This window comes from Tachyglossus aculeatus, chromosome 3 (assembly GCF_015852505.1).
Source record: "Tachyglossus aculeatus isolate mTacAcu1 chromosome 3, mTacAcu1.pri, whole genome shotgun sequence".
NCBI classification, from domain to species: domain Eukaryota; kingdom Metazoa; phylum Chordata; class Mammalia; order Monotremata; family Tachyglossidae; genus Tachyglossus; species Tachyglossus aculeatus.
The window spans coordinates 73,771,668-73,794,944 of record NC_052068.1 but is presented as its reverse complement, the minus strand read 5'-3'; the positions used below and the strand labels follow the sequence as shown (position 1 = coordinate 73,794,944).

Here is a 23,277-nt window from a genome sequence, read left to right as displayed (position 1 = left end):
CCCCTCAGTTTTTCAGTGCATGATTGGGTATGGAGACCGGGCAAGAGAGTGTGGTTGGCTCAGTGCAAACAGTTCAAAAATAATTCAAAATCATGCCCTGTTGGTGGTGGGACATGCTTTCCCCTTCTTACCATTGCTGTCTGAGAGATACTCACCCAAATGGAAGGTGGCCAGAACAAGTGTCTGACTGAATTATGGACAAAGTTTTCAAGTGAGCAAAAGACTCACACAATCATGGAGTCAGTCTCGCCATCATCAGTGTCGTCTTGGAACCAAAGAATGAGCATTGAAGTACTCCTCTCCCCTCCCAGGAAGCTGTAAGCTCGTTGTGGGCAGGGAATGTGTCTGTTTAATTGTTGTATTGTACTCTCCCAACCACTTAGTACAATGCTCTGCACACAGTAAGTGCGCAATAAATATGATCAAATGAATGAATGAATGGCAGATATTATTTAAGAAAGGATCAGCACATAGTAAGGATCGGCACATATTTATTTTATTTATTATTATTATTATTATTATTTCTTTATATTTATTTTTTTATTTAAGAAAGGATCGACACATAAGCTCGTGGAGCCAGGGGTTGTTTTGATTATCGGTCACTTGACAGTGAGGCCAACATCAATATCCACACTGTTGGAAGGCAGTTGACTTGCTTCCCATCTGAAAGCACATCTGCCTTTTGAGTCATCCGTCCTGATTAACCAATTTCCTGGTTAGGGTTCACCTTCTCTCCCCTGTCTTGTTCATTCGTCTAGCAGATGGGACTCAGTGCATTGTATTCTTGTAGAAGCAGGCTGGGGTTTTTTGGGGGGTGGGGGTGTTGATGCTATTTGTTAATAATAATAATAATAATGATGGCATTTATTAAGTGCTTACTATGTGCAAAGCACTGTTCTAAGCGCTGGAGAGGTTACAAGATCAGGTTGTCCCCCAGGGGGCTCACAGTCTTAATCCCCATTTTACAGATGAGGTAACTGAGGCACAGAGAAGTGAAGTGACTTGCCGAAAGTCACACAGCTGACAATTTATTTATTTATTTATTTATTTTGTTTGTACATATCTATTCTATTTATTTTATTTTGTTAGTATGTTTGGTTTTGTTCTCTGTCTCCCCCTTTTAGACTGTGAGCCCACTGTTGGGTAGGGACTGTCTCTATATGTTGCCAATTTGTACTTCCCAAGCGCTTAGTACAGTGCTCTGCACATAGTAAGCGCTCAATAAATACGATTGATGATGATGATGATGATAATTTGCGGAGCCGGGAATTGAACCCATGACCTCTGACTCCAAAGCCCATGCTCTATCCACCGAACCACGCTGCTTCTCCATAAGACCTTACTATGTGGCAGGCACTGTACTAAGTGCCGGGATAGATACAAACTAACCAGGTTGGACACAATCCATGCCCCATGTGGTTTCTCACAGTCTTAATCCCCATTTTACAGTTGAGGTGACTGAGGCACAGAGAAGCTAAGAAACTTGCCCAAGATCACACAGCAGACAAGTGACAGAGCCTGGACTAGAATCCAGGTCCTTCTGACTCCCAGTCAAATGCTCTGCCCACCAGGCAGCACTGCCTCCATGGTTTGAGGATAAATTGAGCTACTCCTTATTTGGATTGAGGGCAGTGTATTTTGTCGCTGCCACACCCGCAGACTGTAGCATTTTGCAGACTACATCTCCCAGCATCCCCAGATGGCTCAGCCTGTCCAGGAAGCTGAGTATAATAATAATGATGGCATTTGTTAAGTGCCATCTTTTAAGTCTTTTAGACCGTGAGCCCACTGTTGGGTAGGGACTGTCTCTATATGTTGCCAACTTGTACTTCCCAAGCGCTTAGTACAGTGCTCTGTGAACAGTAAGCTCTCAATAAATACAATTGATTGATTGATTAAGTGCTTACTATGTGCAAAGCACTATTCTAAGCACTGGGGAGGATACCAGGTGACCGGGTTGTCCCACATGGGGCTCACAGTCTTAATCCCCATTTGACAGATGAGGTAACTGAGGTACAGAGAATTAAGTGACTTCCCCAAAGTCGCACAGCTGACAATTGGCAGAGCCGGGATTTGAACCCATGACCTCTGACTCCGAAGCACGGGCTCTTTCCATGGAGCCACACAGCCTCAGACCCATGGAACTGGTCTTCAAGCGGGCCCTCCTTCCCCTGTGCCTTTCTTTCTTACATAGGCAAGCCAGGTATATTAGGGGGTGAAGTCTGCACGTTACCTGGGTTTGAGGAGTACTATGGGCTGGCAAGTTTCCATCTTTGTCCTGGAGGTGTGATGAATGTTCAGTCTTAGAGCATGCATCCAGTTCTGCTATGTGACACTCCCGATTGAAAGATTAGTCCCTGTTCCTCTGAACTTTTTGAGCGTTTATTTCAGCAATCGGAGCCGAGTGTGCCTTTTCATTCTTACCCAGGGAGGCATTGGAAGCTTCGTTGGAAAAAAGCCCATCAGGACAGATGTATTCTCAGAAGTTCCTGACCATTGGCTTCAGAGAACACTGCTGGCTCTCTACTTCAATCAATTGATCGTATTTATAGAGTACTTACTGTGTGCAGAGCACTGTACTAAGCGCTTGGGAGAGTACAATATAACGGACTTGGTGACACGTTCCCTGTCCACCATGAGCTTCAGGCTAGAGGATACTTCTTACTTATCTGGTCTTTCCACCCCTGACCTCCTAGCCCACACTCTTCAGAAGGACCTGGGTTCTAATCCTCGCTCCACCACTTGTCTGCTGTGTGACCTTGGGTAAATCACTTCACTTCTCTGTGCCTCAGTTACCTCATTTGTAAAACGGGGATTAATCAATCAATCAATCAATCTTATTTATTGAGTGCTTACTGTGTGCAGAGCACTGTACAAAGTGCTTGGGAAGTACAAGTTGGCAACATATGGAGAAAGTCCCTACCCAACAGTGGGCTCACAGTCTAGAAGACAGTGAGACCCATGAAAGACGGGGACTGTGTCCTACTTGACAACCTTGTATGTACCCCAGTGCCATTAAAAAAAAATAACAAAAAAAGTGGGCACTCAATGAATAGTGTTGACCGACTGGTAGGTGTAGTGAACGGTCACGAATGTTCAGAAGCTGACTCTTTCAGAAGAACTCCAGAGGAAGGCAAAGACCTTTGGAAAGAATTGGGATAGTTCCAATAGTGGGATAGACTGTAAGCTCCTTGTGGGTAAGCAACACATCTACCAACTCAGTTATATAGTACTCTCCCAAGCACCCAGTACAGTGCTCTGCACAAAGTAAGTGCTCAATAAAAACTGCTGATGATGGTGATGATGATAGAAACTAAGCCCAGCTAAATATGTGGGATTTTAGAGCAACCAACTTCCTGCTTATAATTAATGTAAATTTTCCATCTGGGTATTTTTCCATTTGAAGAAGCAACATATTTTGCATAGGTTGAAAGCTTAGCCTACTCTCAGCCCAAGGAAATGCTAGTTCTATGGCTCTGCCTATACTTTGCATGACCTCAGTCTGTAATTGCCTAAGTTTACTCCCAAGCCTACCAGTAACTTTCCACTGCTCCCTTTGCCACAGATCGTCCTTCCAGGATCAGATGCGAAACGATAGCAAATATCAGCCTTTCGAAACACCCTCCGGGGGCTGGGGGGAGTGTGAGGATGGGAAAACTTTAGCCATGGTTTATGTCTCTCACTCCTTAATGGTGAAAAATGTATCTCAAATTCTTGTCCTTGAGAGGGGAGTTTTTATTGACCTCTGTAATGGACAGTGCATTCTATTTCATTCCTTTCACTGTGTGTTCACAACTTCAAGAAATTATCTGTAAGATATAATCTTGGATTTTGTGCTAGAGCATTCATTCATTCATTCAATTGTATTTATTGAGCGCTTACTGTGTGCCGAGCACTGTACTAAGCACTTGGGAAGTACAAGTCGACAACATATAAAGACGGTCCCTACCCAACAACGGGCTCACAGTCTAGAAGGGGGAGATGGACAACAAAACAAAACATGTAGACAGGTGTCAAAATCGTTAGGATAAATAGAATTACAGCTATATGCACACCATTAACAAAATAAATAGAATAGTAAATATGTACAAGTAAAATAAATAGAGTAATCAATCTGTACAAATATATACAAGTGCTGTGGGGAGGGGAAGGAGGTAGGGCAGAGGTGGGGGATGGGGAGGAGGAGAGGAAAAAGGGGGCTCAGTCTGGGAAGGCCTCCTGGAGGAGGTGAGCTCTCAGTAGGGCTTTGAAGGGAGGAAGAGAGCTAGCTTGGCGGGTGTGCGGAGGGAGGGCATTCCAGGCCAGGGGAAGGACGTAGGCTGGGGATCGGTGGTGGGACAGGCGAGAACGAGGCACAGTGAGGAGGTTAGCGGTTAGAGGTTAGAACATATGGGGGGGCTCAGAAACCAAACAGTTACACCACCTTCACTACCTTAACTAAGAGAACTTTAGTCACATTTGATTCAATTACGCTTCCTGGGCCTAGAAATGTATTACCATTATTGTTATGGCACTTGTTTAGTTCTTATGTGTATGAAGCAGCAGGGCCTAGTGACAAGAGTCTGAGAGTCAGGAGATCCACGTTCTAATTCCAGTTCTTCCACTTGTCTGCTGGGGACCTTGGACAGGTCACTTAACTTCTCTGTGCCTCATTTACCTCAGCTGTAAAATGGGGATTAAGTACCTGTTCTCTCTCCCTCTTAGACTGTGAGTCCCATGTGGGGCAAGGACTGTGCCTGACCTGACTGTATTTCTAGACTGTGAGCCCACCGTTGGGTAGGCACCGTCTCTATATGTTGCCAACTTGTACTTCCCAAGCGCTTAGTACAGTGCTCTGCACATAGTAAGCGCTCAATAAATGTGATTGATTGATTGATTGTATTGTATCCACCCCAGCGCTTAGTCCAGGGCTTGGCACATTGTAAGTGCTTAACAACTACCACAATTATTATTATTATTATAATCAGGTCGATCAACTCTATTGCACTGTACTCTCCCGAGCACTTAACACAGTGCTCTGCCCATCACAGAAGCGTTCAATAAATACCACTGATTGATTGAGCGATACGTGAGTCTTGGTTATAGTGATATCCGGGGGAAATTAGTGGTCCCAGAGTAGGGTGCTTTGCTTGCTTGCATCCTACGAGTAATTTTCATGGTCTACACGACTGACTCTACAAGCTGGCTACTCCTCTCTTCAAAACATCGTACTGTGTCATTCATATTTTAATAATCGACTACATTCATAGTAGTAAGTGATCGTGTAGTTCGACTGAAACAAGCTTAAGGTTTCTGATATTCTGGTGAATAAAATGAATTGGATTTGATTTCAAAAGAATTTGGGATTTGACCATATCATCATCATCATCATCAATCGTATTTATTGAGCGCTTAAAGATGAGGTTGATAATATACTGCAATTACCCTAAAGGCTTATAAAACTTCAGTAAACAGAGGGTTAAAGGCTGGAATTGCTTGCTGACTTGGGGTGGAAATTTCCATCACTTGCTTTGTTAGCAGTGGAATGAGCTACACTCCTGTGTGTTGTGGGGGGCAGGGGGAGGAGGAGTTTAAGTGTGGTAGGGGGTCCTTTATAAACACTGTGGAATGCTGTGACACATTATTCTTCCCCTGAAACTCTCTAAGCAGGTTTTGTTCCCTCTCATCCTGTGCTTTATGAGGTCATCAGGTGCACATTTTTCCCTATTGTTTCATCCTGCCCTTGGCCCGGCAGTCGGAGATCTGATTTATATGCCAGTTTTAGGAGATTGGAAAAATGTCTTTTTTCTTTTTTTACAGTACTTGTTAAGTCCTTACTATGTGCCGAGCACTGCACCATGCTCTGAGGCAGATACAAGATAACCCGGCAGTCGGAGACCTGATTTATATACCAGTTTTAGGAGATTGGAAAAATATCCTTTTTTTATGGTACTTATAATAATAATAATAATAATAATAATGATGGCATTTGTTAAGCGCTTACTATGTGCAAAGCACTGTTCTAAGCGCTGGGGGGATACAAGGTGATCAAGTTGTCCCACGTGGGGCTCACAGTTTTAATCCCCATTTTACAGATGAGGGAACTGAGGCTCAGAGAAGTTAAATGACTTGCCCAAGGTCACACAGCAGACATGTGGTGGAGCCAGGATTCGAACCCATGACCGCTGACTCCAAAGCCCGTGCTCTTTCCACTGAGCCACGCTACTTGTTAAGTACTTACTGTGTGCCAAGCACTGCACCATGCTCTGAAGTAGATACAAGATAAACAGGTTGGACACGATCCCTGTTTTACGTGGGGCTCACGCTCTAAGTAGGAGGGAATAGGATTTAATTCCCATTTAACAGATGAGGTAACTGGGGTATAGAGAAATGAAGTGACTTGCCCAAGATCACACAACAGAGAAGTAGCAGAGCTAGGATTAGAACTCAGGTCCTTCGATTCCCGGGTGCTTTTCCCAGTAGGTCACAATGCTGTTCAATGCTTCTCTTGTTAATAAATGTATGAAAGTCCTCAACAAGTGAATGCAAAGACTGGGTGGGAGAAAATACAGGGAGCCATCCTGGGGGACTGCTGATGACTAATCAGAGAAGCAGCGTGGCTCAGTGGAAAGAGCATGGGCTTTGAAGTCAGAGGCCATGGGTTCAAATCCCGGTTCCGCCACCTGTCAGCTGTGTGACTTTGGACAAGTCACTTAACTTCTCTGTGCCTCAGTTCCCTCAACTGTAAAATGGGGATTAAGACTGTGAGCCCCCCGTGGGACAACCTGATCACCTTGTAACCTCCTCAGCGCTTAGAACAGTGCTTTGCACATAGTAGGCACTTAATAAATGCCATTGTTATCATCAATCAATCAGAAATATTTATTGAGCACTCACTATGTGTACCGCAATGTACAAAGTTCATGGGAGAGTACAACAGAATTAGCAGATCCAGTCCCTGCCCTTAACAACCTTACAGTCTAGATGGGGAGACAGTCATTATTAAGAATAAATAAATAGACTTATTGAAAGCTTTGTTTGGGATGGAGTCATCATCTTTCAGTTCCAGACTGAAGCTCTGAGTATCATGTTTTTCCCAGTATTGAAGCAGAGCTCCGTCGGATGACACGAGGGAGAAAAATGGGTGACGGACAGCAGGATACCTAAAGCTGATGGGGGCTGGGGAACTGCAGAGGGGCAGATGCAAGCCTGGAGCAGAGGAAAATGTCTTAGAGACACGGTGAAGCAGTCTCAAACACTGTCACCAACCCCCAGCCTTTGACCCTCAGTTCTGTGTTCTTTCCATTATATATATATATATATATATTTACTGGGCAAGAGGGTGGGAAACTCTGCCCATGCTCTACCCTTTGTCATGATACTCTAGAAGGAAGGTTGTCCGGGGATGTTCCTGACTATTGGCTTCAAAGTTCTCCACCAGTTTTTTCCTTTTTGCACCTCAGATCTCCTCTACCTCCGTTTTCTGGCTTGCATGTTTGGCTCCTCCTAAACTAACCTTCTCTCCGTTTCTCACTCTAGCTCTCCCGCCTCAAGCCCCAAGCTCAGGCCTTTCCCCCTGCATGAAACTCCCTCCCTATTCAAATATGCCAGTTCTCTCCAGCTTTCTCCAGCCCTTCCCAAATCTCACCTCCTCTAGGGAGTCTTCCCAGATCAATTCCCAACACCCCTGGTTGTATTTTTCCAAGTCACCTTAGCAGTTGGGTATTGCCAATTTATGTATCCCACTCATCTACCCATCTTTAAGAAGCAGCATGGTATAATGGATAGAGCATGAACCTGCGAGTGAGAAGGTCATGGGTTCTAATCCCACTCTTCTTCACTTGTCTTCTGTATGACCTTGGGCAAGTTAGTTAACTTTTCCTGTTTCAGTTCCCTCTTCTGTAAAAAGGGGTTTAAAAATCTGTCCCCCCTCCTGCTTTGACTGTGAGTCCCATGTGGGACAGGGACTGTGTCTGACCTGACTGTATGGTATCTATCCCGATGCTTAGGACAGTGTTTGGTATGTAGTAAGCGCTTAACGAATACCACAATTATTGGTTATAGTAGTGAGAAATAGGCTGGGATCAGCTGAAGGGTTTGAACATTATTCTGCACTTAATAATAATAATGATGATGGCATTTATTAAGCGCTTACTATGTACAAAGCACTGTTCTAAGCACTGGGGAGTTTACAAGGTGATCAGGTTGTCCCACATGGGGCTCACAGTCTTAATCCCCATTTTACAGATGAGGTAACTGAGGTACAGAGAAGTTAGGTGACTTGCCCAAAGTTACACAGCCGACAAGTGGCGGAGCCGGGATTTGAGCCCATGAACTCTGACTCCAAAGCCCATGCTCTTTCCACATTGCTTCCCCACTGCCACTTAGGACAGTAGGAGGCTGGGGGGACTGAGTTTGCTCCAAAGAAACCCGCACCGCCCAACTAATGTTCACCATTCCTGGTTTTGTCTTTCCAACAGCCATCCAGAACATTTATGTTTATCGATCCACACACTCCATCCATAAGTTCCTTCTTGGTAACAACAGCTAAGATTTTCCAAGAGCCCCCCTCTCCAAATTTATAATGAGGCTTCTTAATCACAAATGGGTTCATAAATCAAGCAGAAAGTTCTTAGCCTATGCTGGACGCAGGATCCCACAGTCAATGTGAAGGGTGGGGTGTGTATGGGCTCAATAAATACGATTGATGATGATGATGATGATGATGGATGAATAGTTGCTGGCTGGGAAGGTTGTGCCTGCTGTCACTCTTGCACTTGGATTTGGTCCCTTTATTCACCCCTCTTTCACTCCCACAGCACACTGCTCCATACAGAGCACTGTGTACTGTACTGTTCTACTCAGTACAGTACTACAGTACTTTGCCCACGGTAAGTACTCAGTGAATAGGATTGATTGATTGACTGATTAATTGATTGTTGAGACTATCAGGCTCTGGACTGGCCTGCCACAGCCAAGAAAATGGCTCCTTTATCCCTCAGAATTAACATGAGCTTTTAATTATTTTCATCAGTCCTCTAGACTCGTTGTGGACAGGGAATGCCCCCCCACCCCCCGCTCTACCTCCTTCCCCTCCCCATGGCACCTGTATATATGTTTGTACAGATTTATTACTCTATTTATTTTACTTGTACATATTTACTATTCTATTTATTTTGTTAATGATGCGCATCTAGCTTTATTTCTGTTTATTCTGATGACACCTGTCCACATGTTTTGCTTTGTTCTCTGTCTCCCCCTTCTTGACTGTGAGCCCATTGTTGGGTAGGGACTGTCTCTATATGTTGCCAACTTGTACTTCCCAAGTGCTTAGTACAGTGCTCTGCACACAGTGAGCGCTCAATAAATACGATTGAATGAATGAATGAATGAATGTATGCGTTTGTGTGTGTTTTTGTGTGAGCATGTGTATATGCACCTAAATTGGGGATATTTTCTTGGCAGAAACTCTTAGCATTTGGATTGCAAGAGGAGAAACACAAGCCTGACATCTTCTGGCTGTCTCAAAATGTGTCAGGCTTGTGCGAAGGTGTTTTCACCCAGTGATTAGAGAAGCTACATGGCCTAGTAGAGAAGGAGCATCATCTAATGGACAGAACATGGGCCTGGGTTATCAGAAGGACATGGGTTCTAATCCTAGCTCTGCCACTTGTCTGCTTTGTGATTTCAGGCCAGTTACCTAATTTCTCTGTGCCTCAGTAACCTCATCTGTAAAATGGGGATTAAGACCGTGAGCCCCATGTGGGACAGGGACTGTATCCAATCTGATTAGTTTGTATCTAACCCCAACATTTAGTATAGTGCCTGGCACATAGGTAGCTGCTTAACAAAAAAATGATTGTTTTCCCCAGAAATGCATCTTTAGACCACTTAGAAGTGAGTCTGATTCATTCATCCATTCAATCATATTTATTGAGCACTTACTCTGTGCAGAGCACTGTACTAAGTGCTTGGGAAGTACAAGTTGGCAACATATAGAGACAATCCCTACCCAACAGTGGGCTCACAGTCTAGAAGGGGGAGACAGAGAACAAAACAAAACATATTAACAAAATAAAATAGAGTAAATATGGACAAGTAAAATAAATAAATAGAGTAATAATAAATAAATAGAGATTGTATCTACCCCAACAGTTAGTACAGTGCCTGGCACATAGGTAACCACTTAACAAAAAAATGATTGTTTTTCCCAGAAATGACTCTTTAGACCACTTAGATAGTGAGTCTGATGGACATCTCACTGTGGAAGCTATTCCTGCTTGAAAAAGAATGAAAAATAAGTCTTGCATAGAGGTCTATTCAGTTTTTAAATTTTTAGTTTTTCAGTTTTTAGGGTTTTTAAATGTGGTTGTTACCATTTTTGTGTAGAATGAATGGACCAGGGCATTGGAGGACTATAGTAAAGCATCACAAATCAATCAATCATTACCTCTAACCCACGTCCTGCCTCTGGTTTAGAACACCCTTCCTCTTCATATCCGACAAACATTCTCTCCTCCTTCATTCATTCATTCAATCGTATTTATTGAGCCCTTACTGTGTGCAGTGCACTGTACTAAGCACTTGGAAAGTACAAGTCGGCAACATACAGAGATGGTCCCTACCCAACAACGGGCTGACTGTCTAGAAGGGGGAGACAGGCAACAAAACAAAACATGTAGACAGGTGTCAAGTGGTCAGAACGAATAGAACGAATAGCTCCTTCAGAGCTCCTCCAAGAGACCTTCCCTAAGTGCTCATTTCCACTTCTCCCTTTCCCTTCTGCATTCTCCTTGCACTTGGATTTGCTCCTTTTATTCACCCATTCCTCAGCCCCACTGCACTTATGCATGTATCCATAATTTATTTATATTAACTTCTGTCTTCTGCTCTAGGCTGCAAGCTTGCTGCGGGCAGGGAATGTTTCTGTTATGTTGGAGGCCTTCCCAGACTGAGCCCCCACTTTTTCCTCTCCTCCTCCTTCTCCCCTCCCTCCCTCTGCCCTCCCCTCTTCCCCACCCTACAGCACTTGTATATATCTGTACACATTTATTACTCTATTTTATTTGTAAATATTTGTTACTCTACTTATTTTATTAATGATGCGTACATAGCTATAATTCTATTTGTTATATTCTATTTTATATTCTATTTCTATTCTATTTATATTTCCAGATTCTATTTTATATTCTATTTTATATTTATATATATTCTATTTGTTCCTTGGTATTGACACCTGTCTACTTGTTTTGTTCTGTTGTCTGTCTCCCGCTTCTAGACTGTGAGCCCGTTGTTGGGTAGGGACCATCTCTATATGTTGCCAATCTGTAATTCTTAAGCGCTTAGTACAGTGCTCTGCGCCCAGTAGGTGCTCAACAAATTCATTCATTCATTCAATCATATTTATTGAGCGCTGACTGATTGACTGACTGAATGAATGAATATTGTTGCACTGTACTCTCCCAAACACCTGGTGCAGTGCTCTGCACACAGTAAGCACTCAGTAAATACAATTACTACTTACTGAGTGCCTACCGTGTACAGAGTACTGTTCTAAGGTCTTAGGAGAGTACAATAGAGCTAGTAGACAGGACTCCTGCCCTCAAGGAGCTTACAGTCTAGACAGATAGACAGGTACTGAAATTATTTACAGATAGGAGGAAGAAATAGATATATAAAAGAGGTTGTGCTTAGAGAGAAGGGTATGTACATGATTATGTATAAAAGTGCTGCCAGTAATTGTAAGAATACAAGGGTATGGTCGGTGCAGAAGTGTTAAAGGGAGAGTTGTGGGAATATAAAGGGTAGATAACAGAATTTAACTGGGCAGGCTTCCTGAGAGAGTAGTGAGAAGCAGCATGGCTCAGTGGATAGAGCCAGGGCTTGGGAGTCAGAGAACATGGGTTCATTCATTCCTTCAATCATATTTATTGAGCGCTTACTGTGTGCAGAGCACTGGACTAAGCGCTTGGGAAGTCAAAGTTGGCAACATATAGAGACGGTCCCTACCCAACAGTGGGCTCACAGTCTAGAAGACTGTGGATTTGATTTGTGGTCAAATCCCAGGTCCGCCAATTGTCTGCTGTGTGACTTTGGGCAAGTCACTTACTTCTCTGGGCCTCAGTCACCTCATCTGTAAAATGGGGATTAAGACTGTGAGCCCCCCGGGGAACAACCTGATCACTTTGTATCCTCCCCAGCGCTTAGAACAGTGATTTGCACATAGTAAGCGCTTAACAAATGCCATTATTATTATTATTATTAAAGGTATTGAAGATGAGGAGAGCTGTGATCTGGTAACTCTAAAGACGGAGCGAGTTTCAGGAACAGAAGCAGCATGGCATAGTGGCTAGAGCATGGGCTTGAGAGTCAGAAGGTCATGGGTTCTAATCTCAGCTTCGCCACTTGTCTGCTGTGTGTCCTTGGGCAAGTCACTTCACTTCTCTGTGCCTCAGTTTCCTCATCTGCAAAATGAGGATTTAGACTGTGAGCCCCACATGGGACAGGGACAGTGTCCAGCTCGAGTTGCTGATATCCACCTCAGTGCTTAGTAATAAGTACTGTGCCTGGCACAAAGTAAGCTCTGAATAACACCATCATTAATTAATTAACAAATGCCATATAAAAGGTGAGCAAGGGGTCAGTCACGGAAGAGATGAGAACGAGGCTAGCTTGAGGGAAGCAAGAGTGTGAGCTGGGATAAGGGTGGGAGAATAGAGTGGGATACATGGTGGAGTTGATTGAGTGCCTTAATGCCAATGATCAGGAGTTCCTTTGATGCAGAATGGGATGGGCAATAATTGGAAGCCTTTGAATAGTGGGGATACATGTGCAGCACAGTGTTTTAGAAAAACAATTCAGGCAGCAGGGATGTAGGACTAAGATAATAATAATAATAATGGCATTTATTAAGTACTTACTATGTGCAAAGCACTGTTCGGGATACAAGGTGATCAGGTTGTCCCCACGTGGAGCTCACAGTCTTCTTCCCCATTTTACAGATGAGGGAACTGAGGCACAGATAAGTGAAGTGACTTGTCCCAAGTCACACAGCTGACAAGTGGCGGAGCCGGGATTTGAACCCATGACCTCTGACTCCAAAGCCCGTGATCTTCTCCACTGAGCCATGCTGCTTCTCGTAATGATGGCATTTATTAAGCACTTACTATGTGCAAAGCACTGTTCTAAGCGCTGGGGGGGTTACAAGGTGATCAGGTTGTCCCATGGGGGGCTCACAGCCTTAATACCCATTTTACAGATGAGGGAACTGAGGCACAGAGAAGCTAAGTGACTTGCCCAAAGTCACACAGCTGACAATTGGCGGAGCTGGGGTTTGAACCCATGACCTCTGACTCCAAAACCTGTGCTCTTTCCACTGAGCCACACTGCTTCTCTTAAGATCCATCAGCTAACACGTTTTACACTTCCGGAGATATTGAAACCACTGGCTCAATTGCTGAATATTCTCAAGTAAAGCATGGCCGATTCTATCCAGAGCTTGTAGCTTTTATTTGCTGTGATTATCGTTGCCTGTATTCTTAGCCTGAGTCAGACATATCCACTTATACCAAAATATAGACTGTATTTGAACATTAATCTGCCCCTTGGTCTCCAGGTTACCTGGTTTAGAAGTCTAGAAACTAAGTAGCTTAGTTTGTGACCCAATTTGTCTCTCATTGGCATTAAGGGGTTTGTCTCCTGCAAGGAGGCCGTTCTGAGGTGCAGTATGACTTGTGAGCACGAGAGAGTCCCCGAGGTGAACGGGAAATGCTCAACTGGGAAATTCTCAGTTGACTCTGTCTTTTATAGCACTGCAACAGTTGGACATGTGGAGACTGCAACGGTAAAGACCGGTGCCTCAGAGCAAACCCGGAATAAAGTTTTCCCGGTGTCCGGGGTCACCTGAGGCAGCCGCTTGTCCGATGGTTGTGTCTCCACACCAAGTCGTGGACGTGAAAATGTCGGAAAGAAAATGGACCTATTGACCCTGCCCCCAGATGATTCATGAAAAAACAGTTTAAAGTCCAACTGCGTTTTTTGTGAATAGCTAACATGGAGTTTTCTTTTCTTTTATTCCAGTCTCCACGGGAAAATTTAATTTTACTCTTCTCGAGCTTTTGGGAACTCAGCTGGAGATAGTCAGCTGTGTTTGGAGACAGGCTGGTTCAGAACGCTCTGCTTAGCCTTCTTTTGATCTGCAAAACCTGAGCTGGAATGAATGATGACCTGATCAGCTAGCTGAAAGAAAGAGGCTTGCCCATCGCATCCGTCCCCCCAAATTCCTGTGGGTCTTTGAGCTAGGGCAGCTGGCCGGGGCCTCCTTCTCTCGGACGAGAGCTCGCTGATTCCTGTGTCGAGGAGGATTATTGCTAATAGGATTGGCTCCTTGGGAACCAGGTACCCGGCTGGGCCCACTCAGCCTCCCGGGCTTTCCTTAGAGAAAACAATGGATCGCAGCTATTGCACTTTCCTCTTGGTTCTGGTCTTCCTGAGGACAAACCCAGCTCTTTTTTCCTGTGTGCCCGGCTGTGTGTGTTCCGATGATAGCTTTGGCAGGTAAAACCACTGGGGGTGGGCCCAGGGGACCCTGGAAGAATCCGAGAGGGTGGGCTAGGCTTTAGCAATGAGACGGTGTGGGTGGAATGGGATGAATGGACCCGCAGAAGGGTGATGTCCCCTCTTGACAGTCCCCTCTAGACTGTGAGCTCGTTGTGGGCAGGAATGTGTCTGTTTGATGTTATATTGTACTCTCCCAAGCGCTTAGTACAGTGCTTTGCACACAGCAAGCCCTCAATAAATATGATTGAATGAATGAACGAACGATGGCGGAGCTACTTCCGATACCCCAACTTACAGTCAAAATCTGTGGGGATTGCATTCTTTCCATCAAGATCCTGGGGCAACCCTCCTCAGAGAGCCCCTTGAAAAAGAGGCGCGACCCCAGGAGGCCTTCCCAGACTGAGCCCCCTCCTTCCTCTCCCCCTCTTCCCCCTCTCCATCCCCTCCACCTTACCTCCTTCCCTTCCCCACAGCACCTGTATATATGTATATATGTTTGTACGTATTTATTACTCTATTTATTTATTTTACTTGTACATATTCTATTTATTTTATTTTGTTAGTATGTTTTGTTTTGTTCTCTGTCTCCCCCTTCTAGACTGTGAGCCCACTGTTGGGTAGGGACCGTCTCTATATGTTGCCAACTTGTACTTCCCAAGCGCTTAGTACAGTGCTCTGCACACAGTAAGCTCTCACTAAATACGATTGAATGAATGAATGAATAAATACGATTGAATGAATGAATGAATGACCCCCCTTTCCGATTTCTGATTCTGTTCGTTTTAAGCTCTGCTGGTTTCTTCTGTAGGAGTCTGCTGTGTTTGGCCTCCTCCATGAAAATGATTCCAAGGAACATCCCATCCGATATCAGAAAACTTAGACTAGAAAGCTCTCCCCTCACAGAGCTTCCACGGGGCTCTTTCTCCAACGGCAGCGCCTTGCGGTACCTCTGGCTCAATTTCAACAACCTCACGGTGATCCACTTGCAGAGCCTGGAGTCCCTGAGAGGCCTAAAGGAACTGAGGCTGCGGGGCAACAAGCTGCGCTCAGTACCGTGGGCGGCATTCCAGGACACGCCGGCCTTGGCCATCCTGGACCTCCAGCACAACCGGCTGGACGTCCTCCCCGAACATGCGCTGAAATACCTGGCCAACCTGAGCTACTTGGACTTATCCTCCAATCAGCTCACGGTGGTCTCTCAGGAAGTGTTCTTCAACTGGCCGATGTACCAGAGAAGCCAACAGGCGGAAGGGGGCTTGGAAGTCATGTCCAACGCCGTGTTGGCTCTCCACGCCAACCCTTGGGTGTGCGACTGCCGCCTTCGGGGCTTCGTGCAGGTGGTCAATTCCATCAGCCCCCCGCTTATTCTAGTGAACTCTTACCTGACGTGTCTGGGCCCTCCGGCGCAGGCAGGGCGCTTCTTCCACGAAGTAACGCTCAAGGGCTGCATGAAGCCCCTCATCTCCACCCCCGGGACCAACTTCACCGTCCAGATGGGGAAGAATGTTACCCTGAAGTGCTTGGCCCAAAGCAGGCCTCCCCCAACCCTTTCCTGGACTTACCCGCTGAGGCTGCTGAGGGCATTTGATGGTAAGCCCCCCTTATCTCTACTTCTGACTCCCTTTCACTCTCTGATTCTCCCATGCAACCTGGATTCACGCTTTAAATTGAACCCAGAAGGACTCTGGAGGTTGCAGTTTGTGTTCTGGGACGCAAATGATTGCAGTAGAGAAAGACCTACCCACCAGACCCTCAAGTCCAAGGTTATGGACCCCAAATAATAATAATGATGGTATTTGTTAAGTGCTTACTATGTGCCAAGCACTGTTCTAAGCACTGGGGTAGATACAAGGTTATCTGGTTGTCCCACGTGGGGCTCACAGTCTCAGTCCCCATTTTACAAATGAGCTAACTGAGGTACGGAGGAGTTAAGTGACTTGCCCAAAGTCACACAGTTGACAAGTGGCAGAGCCAGGATTCAAACCCATGACCTCTGACACCCAAGCCTGTGCTCTTTCCACTAAACCACGTTGCTTCGGGCTGGGGATCAAGGGGAACTGGAGGAAAAGACTAAGGCAAAGCGAGAAAGCCTAGTCACGTTTGAGCCTTCTGATCTTCCTTTCTTGGTTCCCAGCACTGGTTTGCCCTTTCTTCAAGAAATCAAAGCATAATAATAATAACGGTACTTGCTAAGCACTTACTATGTGCCAACCACTGTTCTAAGCACTAGAGTAGATACGCGTTAATCAGGTTGACGACAGTCCCTGTCCCACATTCTTTATCCCCATTTTATAGATGAGGGAACTGAGGCCCAGAGAAGTGAAGTAACTTGGCCAAGGTCACACAGCAGACATGTGGCAGAGCCGGGATTGAGAACCCAGCTCCCCCTGATGCTCAGGCCTGTGCTCTATCCCCTAAGCCAAGATGCTTCTACACCTATCCTGTGGGTAGGAGTGGAAATCCACACATATCAGTGCAAAGCAGAGTAAATCCTGCCTGGATTACAGAGCCCTGCTCCCCAGGAAGTCCCTAATTTGCTCCCCTGAACCAAGAGATCCTTTTAGCAGCAAAGTGATGGTCACTGCAGGGTGTGACTGCATGGTGAGAGTCATTCCTTATCTTGTACCATCACTGGCCAGCTCTGTTTTCCAACAGTACTGCTGAGGAGGTAGCTGTTTGGGCTGTTTCATCCCTTGGTCATTTTTTACCAAAATCCACTTGAGAATGCTGGTTTTCTGCCCAGGTCAGGATGCTTGGGAGATGGTACCTCTGTCCAGTGAAGGCTAGTCAGCTCAATGTGGCTGGGGAATGTATCTGTTTATAGTTATATTGTACTCTCCTGAGCACTTAGTACAGTGCTCTGCACGCAGTAAGCGCTCAATAAATACGAATAAATGAATGAATGAAGACAGGGGATGCCGAGGTGGGATGCAATTGGAAGGCCAGATTTCAGGTTTGGGCTTGTGGTGGGGTTTGGCCCTGGAATAGATAGGGAGAAGCAGCGTGGCTCAGTGGAAAGAGCACGGGCTTTGGAGTCAGAGGTCATGGGTTCAAATCCCGCCTCTGCCACTTGTCAGCTGTGTGACTTTGGGCAAGTCCCTTCACTCCTCTGGGCCTCAGTTCCCTCATCTGTAAAATGGGGGTGAAGACTGTGAGCCCCCCGTGGGACAACCTGATCACCTTGTAACCTCCCCAGTGCTTAGAACAGTGCTTTGCACATAGTAAGCGCTTAACAAATACCATCATTATTATTATTATTATTATGGGGGTGAAGACTGTGAGCCCCCTGTGGGACAAACTGATCACCTTGTAACCTCCCCAGCGCTTAGAACAGTGCTTTGCACATAGTAAGTGCTTAATAAATGCCATTATTATTATTATAATAGAGCATCCCCACCCTGGGGGAGGGAGGGTTTTGAGGGAGCACTAAGGAAAGGTTGATGTTTGACTCTGGTATTTTCCTTCTCTGGACCCCGGTTGTCTAGTGTACAGTTCCCAAACCTTCAAAGTGGCTGCTGTTTGCCCAGAGAACTTGCCGCTTTGCTCCAGTGGCACTAACTGGTGGCCAACAAAGTCATCAGAGACTTCCTGAGACTCACTTGGCTGCATTTCAGTGTAAGCACCTTTTTTAAAAGAATGGTATTCGTTAAGCACCTACTATGTGTGAAGCCCTGTTCTCAGCTCTGGGGTAGATGCAAGTTAATCAGGCTGGAATTCTCATAATTCCACAGAGAAAGCATAGGCTACAAAGGGCATTCATAGAGATGGTCTCTGTGCCATATGAATAAAAATAAAAATAATAATAATAAAATAATGGCATTTGTTAAGCACTTACTATATGCAAAGCACTGTTCTAAGCGCTGGGGAGGTTACAAGGTGATCAGGTTGTCCCTCATGGGGCTAACATTCTTAATCCCCATTTTACAGATGAGGTAACTGAGGCCCAGAGAAGGAAGTGACTTGCCCCAAGTCACACAGCTGACAAGCAGGAGAGCTGGGATTTGAACCCATGACCTCTGACTCCCAAGCCCATGCTCTTTCCACTGAGCCACGCTGCTTCTCATCATTTTTAGGAATATTGATCACATTCCAAAAAGTATGTGAGCCACACCCCTATTTATGCTCACAATCAATCAATCGATCGTATTTATTGAGCACTTACTGTGTGCAGAGCACTGTACTAAGCACTTGGGAAGTACAAGTTGGCAACATATAGAGACGGTCCCTACCCGACAGTGGGCTCACGGTCTGAGAGCAGGTAAAAATCACATCCAGGATCCCAAAGGCTTTGTGCTTCTATCGCAGAGCCCGTTGTGGGTAGGGATTGTCTCTATCTGTTGCTGAATTGTACTTCCCAAGTGCTTAGTACAGTGCATCACACACAGTAAGCGCTAAAAAAATATGATTAAATGAAATAATAAAGGTGCTTTCATCAGGTACAAGGGTGCATCTGTTGGACTGGCCCATCTGAGCTGGAGATAACGCGTCCTGGCAGCAGCAGCGAGACGGGTCTGGTGAATCCTGCTCTGCTCTCTTCTGCTCTCAAAGACAGTGAGGTTTGTCTTTGGAGACCACAGTAACCTGCAGCAGACTTTTTGATCACCCTGTCTGAGATATTAGGAGAAGGAAAATGCCCCTTCTCAGTGAATTCTGACTGACCGAGCCGTCTCACAGAAATGGTGTTATGCCCCTGGCCTGATTGTAGGCCAGAGCGATATCTCTGTGTCCATCCATCAAGAAGGGCCTTTGAAGGTCTGAACGATGTCTCTGTGTCCCTCCATCAAAGGCCTTCTGATCAATCAATGCTGAGTACTGAGTACTGTACTAAGCACTCAGTGAGAAGCAGCACTCAGTGGGAAGTAGTGTGACTTAGTGGATGGAGTATGGGCTTGGAAATCAGAAGGACCTGAGTTCTAATCCAAGCTCCACCCCTCGTCTGCTTTGTGACCTCGGCCAAGTCATTTAAGTTCTCTGATACTTATCAATTAAATGGGGATTAAGACTGAACCCCCTGTGGGACATGGACTGTGTCTAACCTGAATAGTTAGTATCTACCCCACTGCTTAGTTCAGTGCCTGGTATATAGTAAGTACTGAACAAATACCATTAAAAATACCCTAGAAAGCTTGTATATTGTGCAGGCTCATTGTGGTTTCAGAACATTCCCAGGCCACTTTGAGTGTGTCCCTCTGGGAAATTCATCCAGGAATCCCACCCAATGAGGGAGCCAGAATAGCCACAGACCCAAGATGCAGGGCGTGGTGTAGACAGTCAAATACGAGGAAATCTTGGTTGTCAATAAATCAATCAATCAATTGTATTTATTGAGCACTTACTGTGTGCAGAGCACTGTCCTAAGCACTTGGGAAGTACAAGCTGGCAACATATACAGACAATCCCTACCCAACAGTGGGCTCACAGTCTAGAAGGGGGAGACAGACAACAAAACCAAACCTACTAACAAAATAAAATAAATAGAATAGATAGGTACAAGTAAAATAAATAAATAAATAAATAAATAGAGTAATAAATATGTACAAACATATATACATATATACAGGTGCTGTGGGGAAGGGAAGGAGGTAAGATGCGGGGGATGGAGAGGGGGACGAGGGGGAGAGGAAGGAAGGGGCTCAGTCTGGGAAGGCCTCCTGGAGGAGATGAGCTCTCCATAGGGCCTTGAAGGGAGGAAGAGAAGTGGTAGGTTGTCCCACTCCTAACACCCTGAAGCAGCAATCAATCCACTCTGGGTTTCATTTAGGCAAAGCCCATGAAGTCTCTCAGCTCCAGTCCCAGACACTTAGACCGGCCTCTGCTGCATCCCTCACTGACCCTATTGTATTGTATTGTACTGACCCAGAGCCCTCCCCTCAGTTTCCTTCCCTCACAGATCATTGAGGTTTTCAATGAGTTCCCCAGCAGCCAAGTTCCCAAGGCTCTGGTTCATCTGCTTCGGAAATCTGTGCCATTTTTTGCAAGGTGCCAGTTCTTTCTGAGAGCAAAAGCAGAAAAAGGAGGAATGCATCCTGGTGCTGACTGTACCCCTTTCCAAAATCTCAGACCCCAGGTAGGAATCTGAGGGTGGAGTTCTTGGTTCCGGGGGAGGGGGATTTTACCAAGCATTAAATTCTTCAGACCGGGCTTAGTCCCAAACTCATTCACTCACTCATATTTATTGAGCGCTTCCTGTGTGCAGAGCACTGGGAAGCGCTTGGGAAGTACAAGTTGGCAACCAACTGCCTGGAGAAGCAGAGGTCTACTTGATAGTCAAGAGTTGAGCCTTTTGCAACATTTTCAGGGAATCCATCTAGTTCTACTCTCCCTTCAGAGAATATCTGTTGTCTCTCCATTCCATAGAGTAGGTGATGTCCAGAGGAAGTTGGGACATTTCCAGGCCTGGGAATCCCACCATTTCTCTCAACAGAACAGTCTTATTTAGCTCTGTACCCCCAAACCTCCCAGTGGAGGGATGATGGAGATAAAGACTCCCACGCTCCCCCAGTGCCAAAGGTGCTCTTGGTGCTCGGAGGTACCAAGCTGGAATACCCCTGCTCTACCTCTTTTCTCCCCTCCAGTGTCGACGTTCCCCATCGAGGAGGACTCAGTCGCATCCGAGCTGATCATACCCTCTGTGCTTTTGGCTGACGGAGGCAACTACACCTGCACAGCCATCAACTTCGTTGGCAACAGCTCAGTCAGCATAGCCCTCCACGTCCAAGCTCCTCGAGCTGCCTCCTCCTCCTCCTCTTCATCCCATTTTTCCTCCTCAGAGGACACTCCCTCCATCCACATGAGGATCGCCAAGCAGACGGTGTATGGGATCACCCTGGAGTGGTTCACCACAGCCGACGATCCGGCTGAGACGTGGGTCACCCTCTCCTTGGGGAAGTTTGAAGCCGCGCAGAAGGACACGGTGTACGTTGGCCCCGGGATCAACACGTACTCGATGGACGGTCTCCTCCCGGCCACCAAGTACGAGGTGTGCATCGCTCTCCGCAGCCAGCCCTCCCACAAGGGCCAGTGCGTCGTCTTCATCACGGGCAGCAACGTCAGCGAGCTGGAGCAGCGGGAGAAGCTGATCCACATCATCGTCGTCGTGTGCGCCATGGTGCTCTCCGTGCCCGTCGGGTTGTACGCCTGCACCACCGAAACCCACTTTGGCTACCTGGAACGCTGCTGCCAGTGTGGCCCCCGGAGGCGGAGGGGCCCCAGATGCCCTAACGCTGCCATCGAGAGCAAGGACAGCACATTCAACAGCCCGGCGGCGGGCAGCGAGGAGGGTCTCTGCCACAGGGACCCCCGCGGCCAGGACGGTGGGGAGCGTCAGGGGCTCGGGGCTGGAGAGTCTGACACGCCAAACCCCAACTGCCAAAATGGTGCTGACCTCTACTAGCTAGAGTCCAGCTCCTTGGTAAAAGTGAGGTCGGCTGTGGGCCAGAAGTGTGAGGACGTGAGGACTGGATCCCCTGGGGCTGTGACAGTCATCCCAGCTCCCAGGGCTGTCCCCTTATTCCCTCCTTCCAGGTCTAGGCGGGCCAGAACAACACAGTAATGGTGGTGAACTCTTGTTAATTGTGTTTGCAGGCAAACCCGTGCATGCCCCTTGCCATGGAGAGATGTTTGATGACTGATCTTAGTGTGCGGGTCATTTTTCCTTAGGCATAGGCACACTCAAATGACGCCTGTTTTTGTTTCTTTGTGCTCTAGGGATTTGTATATATTTACACCCATGAACAGCATGTGTGTGTGTTTGTGTGTGTGTGTGTGTGTGTGTGTGCGTGCGTGTGCATGTATGTGGATGACACCTTTTATCTCATGTCCACACTCCCTCTTACCTTGGAAGAATTTGTGTATACTTGCGCAGACACTGAATTTCCCACAATTTTTGTCTTTGATTTTTTCAGGAGAAAATACTACCATGGAAACTTCTCTAGATATCCACAGCCCACAAATGCACCCCAAACTCAGCCACATAAACACTTCTGCCCTCCAGTTTCCAGCCTCGCTGTTCATTTGTTAGCTCTATCTCCCCGAAGACAGGTCTGGAGCCACAGGCTGGCATCCTGGGACAGTGTTACTAGGGACGGAATCTGTTTTGCCTTTCTCCTCAGCCTGGACTTTTACAGCCATGTCTCTCTTTAGGGGTCGAAGGTAGGGATGGCACACCAGTTCTTCAGGGCTTTTGACTAGAGTTTAGCTGGAACCCTTTCTCTTCAGACCAGTTGTCAGTTCCTGGTTTGCAATGTGGATGCCTTGGGTCGCCTTTCTCCCCACTGTCCTGTGCTACTTCCAGCTCCCTAGTAGATGAAGCAGGGAGCAGGGCTTCAATTCAATTCAATTCAATTCAATTCAATTCAATTCAATCGTATTTATTGAGCGCTTACTATGTGCAGAGCACTGAACTAAGCGCTTGGGAAGTACAAGCTGGCAACATATGGAGACGGTCCCTACCCAACAGTGGGTTCACAGTCTAGAAGGGGGAGACGGAGAACAAAACAAAACATATTAACAAAATAAAATAAATAGAATATGTACAAGTAAAGGGGAAACACACAGGGGTGGAACTTGTGCCGATAGCTGCATCGCAAGACTAAGAATCTCTGCCCCCTTAAGCTCAGCTTTCATGGCAGAGAAGTGGTCTTTTCACTGGAGAGCCTTCTTAGGGTTGTACCTGCTCAAAATTCCTTCATTTTCTACACAGATGATATTGCAGATATCTAAGCAGAAAGTTTTCTTTGT

At 46.1% G+C, this 23,277-nt stretch overlaps 1 protein-coding gene across 1 annotated transcript; it reads left to right on the top strand.

Annotated features, from left to right (window-relative positions):
• The first annotated feature begins 2,138 nt into the window (after positions 1–2,138).
• On the top strand, positions 2,139–22,002 carry LRIT2 (leucine rich repeat, Ig-like and transmembrane domains 2). The gene is made up of 6 exons (XM_038743409.1): positions 2,139–2,203; positions 3,566–3,692; positions 9,445–9,529; positions 14,418–14,535; positions 15,347–16,128; positions 21,114–22,002. Exons 1-6 carry the CDS (start codon positions 2,139–2,141, stop codon positions 21,929–21,931), a joined length of 1,995 nt encoding a protein of 664 aa, XP_038599337.1. The 3' UTR covers positions 21,932–22,002.
• The last annotated feature ends 1,275 nt before the right edge of the window (positions 22,003–23,277 follow it).